Genomic DNA, 7,318 nt, shown 5'->3' with positions numbered 1-7,318 from the left:
ATGAAATTCATAAAGCTCAAGGTATGCGATAGCCAAGTGGGATTAGGATTCCCTCATGTTCAAAATGAACTTGATGGGGTCCTGTACACAATCTACACCGTTCATTACAAATGAATGGTGTAGATAAAAAAAGTACAAGTTAATCTATAACGTTCATTTTATAATGAACGGCGTAGATCGTGAACATGATGAACTTGAAGAAATCCTAATTCATGCGATATATATAATTAATTGATTTATAGGTAATCATTTTAAATTAACAGTAACAATACATAAATATATACATATAATTTTAATGTCCTAAACACCAATAATACATATAGATCTCAAACATCAATTATATATATATATATATATATATATATATATATATATGTATGTATTTATGACCGGGTAATTGATTCTAGGGGTTACTGTACTTTTCAAGAATTGCAAAATAGTGACCGAACTTCGAAACGTAACAAATTGGTTACTAAACTTTCAAATGTGTGATTTTGGAAGGTTTTTTAGTGTTTTACGGTCAAATTATACATACGTAGTAATCAAATTTTGATTATTTATAACAAATAATATCTTATATTTCATATATACACACAATCAACAAAAAATCGACTTGAAATAATTTTCTTCGGTAACCAAAAATCCTTCTATCTTAACATAACCAAATAGTATAGTAACTAAAATGTTACGTTTTGAAGTTCGGTCACCATTTTGCAACTTTTTAAAAGTACAGTGACCTCCAAAATTAATTACCCCATAAATATCAAAAAAGTATAGATTAAATTCATAAAATATACAAATATATAGATACATAAAATAATAATAAGACAACAGCAATAATTTAACAAATAATCATAATAATGAAATTAATAAATAAACATTTTAATAACAATTAGAAGATTAATAAAAAAAGCAGTGGGTGAAAGTGGTAATTGAATCGGGGATAAAATAGTCATACATGCCAATTATGTCATTAATAATTTGTTCTCTCTTCCTTACACCCCAATTTGGGGTGTAAGAAAGTTGCTCAAATTTTAACGTGGCAGGTAAACCTTTACACTTCCCTTCCCTTTCCCTTTCTTTTAAATATCTCTCACAATTAGTTTCAAAAAAAAAATATCTCTCACAATTAAGGGTAAATAGATACCCTCTTTTTCCTTTCCCTTCTTTACCCATCCTTACCCGTGAAACAAACAACCCCTAAAATACTCCGACTGCCTTCTTTTGATAACAAAACGAAGAAATAAAAAAGTTAAGGCAGCAAAGGAACGGGGCAAAGATATAGAAGCCTATGGTAAATTTTCCATTTTTAAAAAAATGTATTAGGTATTTTAGGGTTTAAGATTTTAGGTAATATAAATTTTTGTAATTTAGTTTGGTTATCATGTTCATATTCTTGATTGTATTTTCATGTTCAGGATAACCAGGCCTCCAAAAGGTTTCAGGGCAATTCAAGCTCCGATTTAATCAGCAACTTGTCGAGTAACGTCATCGACAATATTTTAATTTATCTGTCCATTCATGAAGCAGTGGGGACTAGTATCTTGTCCAAGCGATGGAGGTTCAGGTGGAGGTATCTGCCCAAATTGGTTTTCGACCACACTTTTAAAAGTATCCCAAATTCAATACATTCAGCAGGCTCTTTGGAGTTTGCTAAATTATTTCTCAACATATTTAAAGTTATATCACTTCACTGTGGACCCATATCGAATTTTACCTTTTGTGTTCCTTGCCTAGTAGCTTTCCTGAAATTTGCCTGCTGTTTCTTTACCTTAGGGACGAAGACATTCACGAAATTGACTTTAGTTATGGATTTAATAGGATCCCATCACATCTATTCTCATGTTTTACATTGAGGCGGTTGACCTTGTCCAAATGTCATATCAAAGTTCCTTTGGCATTTCAAGGATTTGTCAAGTTGATTTCTCTTAAGTTTCGCCAGGTTTATTTTGATACCGACGATATATTTGAAAGTTTTATCTCCAAATGGCCATTGCTTGAAACACTTTGGATAAACAATTGCAGTGAAATTGACAGCCTTGAAATTGACCTTCCTTATTTAAAGTACTTTGAGTTCTGTGGTGATTGTCGGACTTTTAGTTTTAGAAATGTAAGTCAGCATCTTTCAACATATTATTTTGAGGGATGTTATAAAATGTCTTGCTGTGAACCAACAAAACTTTTTGAAAGTCTGCCTGTCGTCAAGCACTTGTATCTGGGATACGACTTTTTGCAGGTAATCCATACATGTTGATTTTCTTTGAATTGGGATTTGGCAATTTTGGAGTGCTAATTTAGTTTGTGTTATATACTTGTATTTTTTCTTTAAGTACATGTGTGGTGGAAGCATCTCCATGAAACTTTCTCTTGGCTGCCTTAGAGTTCTTAAACTCCATGAAGTGCATTTTCAGAGGACGCGTCTTGTCTCTGTTCTGCTTTGCTTGATTGTGAGCTCCCCTAACTTAGAGGAACTGGAGATTGGGGTAATTTTCTATTTGTAACTTAGAGAAACTGGAGATTTTGGGTAATTTTATATGCATACTTCCCATCAAAACTAATATCTTATGTGTTTTTTATTATAGGCTGAGAGCGTAACTATTGGCTTCATTGTTCCCCATCGCTCCACTATTTTCAAATGTAAAAGATCTTTTAGATAATGCGATGAAACAACTTCGAGTTGTTGAATTTTGGATCGAACACCTAAATGAGTTAGACGGCAAACTGGAATTTATTGAGTTTGTATTGGCTCACTCAGTTGTATTGGAAAAGATATTTATACATCCTCCCAAAAATTTAACTCCCAAGGCAGCTCTGAACATTTCAACAAAGCTCATGCGATTCCGACGTTCAATGAAAGCAGAAATGATATGGTTAGAATCCTGTTGATGATTTATCATGATCGATGTTAGTATGAATAGCTAGTAGTGATTGCAGTGAAGGTTAGGGCGCTTTTAATTATCGCAAACCATTTCATCGTTCCTGTGTTGGGATAAACTTCGAATTCAGTTTATCAATGTAAATTAATTAGCAAGGGATGTAATTGCTGCACGATGGTGTTGATTGCAATATCTTTCTATATCAATGTTGTATCCTCTATTGTGTTGTTCCCTTTTAAGTATCCTTGTCAGATTGAGCAACGAAATCTGTATTATTTTAAACCAATGTAATCGTTTAGAAGTGGGGATAAATTTACCTTGGACTAAAAAATATCCTAATATTGAATATGATTTAAGAGGTAAAGCACAAATTCATCTTCGTAGTGTATATTACTATCTATGGAATTAATAGAACTATTATTTATTTCAGAATAAGTAAAATATGCATTTAATAAGTAAAATATACATTTAAGTAAATATGCGTCTCTTTTAAAGAGAATTTATAACGACTTCAACCAGATAAAATCCCCTTCAATGTTTATTTTTAGCCAACTCATCTTGCTGGCAATTTCAGATTTCTTAATTAAAAAAAAACCAATAATATTGGGAAAAAGTTTAGTTTAATTCAAAGGGAGGCAATATGGACATGGACAACAACGACAACGGTTAATAATTATTTATTTCCGAGTAAGTAAAATCTCTCATGAAGCTTCTACGTGTGTCCAATTTTATATGCACCGAATCAATGGCTTTTTGTCCAATTTTAAGGAACTCCTCAAAGAAAATACTCGGATGTACCATTCATAAAAAAATAAAGATATCTACAGTCCTAAGACATGCCAAACTGTGCCCCTCAACTTAAAATTAGCTCTTCACCAAATCAATACATATGCCTTATATAAGGGGAATTTTCGGCAGCCCTATGTGACTATAGACGAAATAACCAGTATATAGAATTCTATAATTGTCATCTAGCGCTGATTATTAATTACAGTTAACTCTCTTCAAACGTCCTTCTTCTTTAAGAACACACAAATTCTTGTTCATATCAACATTGCTAAGTAATAACCATAGTTGTATTCGAAAAAAAAAAAATTACCATAGTTCGAATTAGTGACAGTCTCTGATTATCTTGGAATTTATCTTTAACTCCATAATATCCCTTAAATCTTTGACAGTCTCTGATATTTCTTGCAATTTATATTCTCCGACTAACGTTCGATCTGACTGTGGAATATTATAAAATAATCTTATAACTCATTCAGATATCCGTAGATATTAAATAGATGCAAACTTTAAAATTATGAATAACCTTGTAAATAAGAGTACATCAACATGTTTGCCTTTACCTCAAACACATCATAAATTTGATGTATAGATACTTCCGCAGTATCAATAAATTTAACCTGTTATCTGTCACGACCCGAAATCTCAAGTCGAGACCGGCGCTAGGGAATGGGAGTGGTTGCTCCGAAACCCGTAGCAAGCCTGAAGTACACTATAAATTTTTCACTTTTAAAAGAAACGTATGAAACATTTATTAAATAACTGATGGAACAAAACATCAGAGTTTTAAATGTGCTTTAAAACATTTAAATACAATAAGACTATACTAGTCTACTGCGGACAACTAGAACTTAAAACCTTCATTACAGTCTTTTATCAAAGTAGACTTCCGAGAAATAAACGTTCGGAAGCCTTCATCAAAATCGGACCAGCTTTCCTGAAAAATAATTCCACAACGTGGGTCAGATATACTGGTGAGTTCATGCCGTTACAAATAAATATTTCATAAAGTTAAACACCGTTTTATATTTAAAATAACTTTATGTATTTTCGAAATCCTTTGAAAACATCTTTAAAACAATTGAAGCCTGAGCTCACACATAACATGTTTCAATCAAGACTTCGATATCAAAGAATGTCAACCATATACGTTGACCTTTGAATTAAACCACATTTCTTAAATTCGTCCATCTACATTGATGGCGAAACTTATCAACACATCATACATGCATAATCTTATGGGACCGATAGCACAGCCAACCGATCAACCATATCCACAACATACATAAATCTTAAGGGACCGATAGCACAGCCAACCGATCAACCTTATTCATCTGACATCGATAGCGAAGCCAACCGATGTAACACACACACACAACCTGACATCGATAGCGAAGCCAACCGATGTAACATACATACAATCCTGACATCGATAGCGAAGCCAACCGATGTAACACACACACAATCCTGACATCGATAGCGAAGCCAACCGATGTAACACACACACACAATCCTGACATCGATAGCGAAGCCAACCGATGTAACACACACACACAATCCTGACATCGATAGCGAAGCCAACCGATGTAACACACACACACAATCCTGACATCGATAGCGAAGCCAACCGATGTAACACACACACACAATCCTGACATCGATAGCGAAGCCAACCGATGTAACACACACACACAATCCTGACATCGATAGCGAAGCCAACCGATGTAACACACACACACAATCCTGACATCGATAGCGAAGCCAACCGATGTAACACACACACACAATCCTGACATCGATAGCACAGCCAACCGATGTAACACACACACACAATCCTGACATCGATAGCACAGCCAACCGATGTAACACACACACACATTCGAGCATAAACAATTGCATAATAATTTTCAAAACTATGTGTGTACCTTTCTATATCAAAATAATATATACATATAGTATATACATAAAACATACATCGATACAAGGCATGTAAACATATAACACCGCAACACATATATCACACAGTATGTTAAAATATGAGACTTTACGAATACCGAAATGTAAAAACATGTACTCACAGAAACCGTTTAACTACGGTATTACTCCGTCAATGCTCCTTTAAACAACTCCGTTAATTCCCTTGGTCCGCCGACCCGATAGCTCGACAACTTGTCGAATCTAGTTAGGATCAAAATATTAATTCTCTTAATTAATAAAATCCTAACTACGGAATTAACTCTATACCATCTTAATTTAATTTAATTAATTAATTCTAATCCCCAAATAATTTCTTATTTAATAAGTTCATAACTTATTTTATTCATGTAATTTTTTCTTTACCTATCTCTTTTTACACATAAAACCATTTTTCAGAAATATTCATTTAAATACTTCATTTTTCATAAATATACTGTCATATAAAATATATTTCTTTATATAGAATAATACTTTCCACTTCAAGGTTATTTATTTAAATATATTAAAACAGCCCCGCATTAGCTTAAATTCCACTTTTGGTTAAAATACCAAAATACCCTCAAACTTTTCAAAATTGAACATTTAGGTCCTTTCGTAAATCGATAAATTTCAAAATCAACAAAATCATTTTATCTCAGATTATTAACTTACACAATCTGGAATCTTTGGCTATCATACCATGTAACCCCTTAATTTTGGAAAAAGTACAATTTAACCCAAAAACTCTAGTTTTCGGCAAAAACATCGAAATCTTTCCAAAAATCATCAAGATCATTTAAAATTCTTAAAATCATTCTACATCAGATTATATACATTTATAATCTGGAATTTTGGTTAAAATACTGGTTGGTCCTTCATTTTTACGAAAGTTACACTTTAACCCCTAAACTTTAAATTTTGACAATCAAGTCTAAATCCAACCAAATTCAATAAATCATCAAATCTCAAACTCAGAATCCCAACTATGGTTTGATCACTCCGGTCACCAAGTTCCGGTCACCGGATTCCGGTCAAATTCCGATGAGCTTTAAAACCGTTAAAACGTTCAAGAATCATTTTTACACAATTTTAATCACCCAAAAATCAACCAATACATATTTTAATTTAATATTTTTAAAACAGCAGCCCCTAAATCAAAATAAATTATTTTCTATAGTTTTGATAATTTTTAAACCATTTAAATCATCAAAACCGAACTCGATTTAAACAACCTTCAAAATTCATCAATTAAACATTTTAATTCCACAAATATTTAACATATAATTTATTAAATAACAACATCAGCCCAGAAATATAAATCAAATCAATTTTTCATATTTTTAACAATTTTAAGCATTTAAAACACTTAAAAACCGAAACCCATCTTTAATTAATAATACCCACAATTTTTAACATTTTTAATCCATAAAAATCAACCTTTTAAAACATATTTAAAATAATATATAACATCAGCCCATAACTTAAAATTAATTTAATTTCCCATATATAAAAATTAATTCAAACCGAATATATCAAAACTATGCACAAAAAACCGAATTAAACACAATTAAACCACAAATTTCAACAACTAAAACACATAATATAAGCTTATTAAACATCAGAAAATAAACACAAAGTTTTGAGCTAGCAATTATACCTTGATCCTACATGCAATTGTAGATTAGTAATTAGCGGGTGAT

General features: G+C 32.0%; 1 protein-coding gene across 1 annotated transcript; it reads left to right on the top strand.

Annotated features, from left to right (window-relative positions):
* On the top strand, positions 1–2,657 carry LOC126661774 (F-box/FBD/LRR-repeat protein At1g13570-like). The gene is made up of 5 exons (XM_050355639.1): positions 1–78; positions 1,419–1,573; positions 1,681–2,236; positions 2,331–2,483; positions 2,583–2,657. Exons 1-5 carry the CDS (start codon positions 1–3, stop codon positions 2,655–2,657), a joined length of 1,017 nt encoding a protein of 338 aa, XP_050211596.1.
* The last annotated feature ends 4,661 nt before the right edge of the window (positions 2,658–7,318 follow it).

The sequence above is a fragment of the Mercurialis annua genome, linkage group LG8 (assembly GCF_937616625.2).
Source record: "Mercurialis annua linkage group LG8, ddMerAnnu1.2, whole genome shotgun sequence".
NCBI lineage: Eukaryota > Viridiplantae > Streptophyta > Magnoliopsida > Malpighiales > Euphorbiaceae > Mercurialis > Mercurialis annua.
This window is presented reverse-complemented; position numbering and strand designations above follow the sequence as displayed.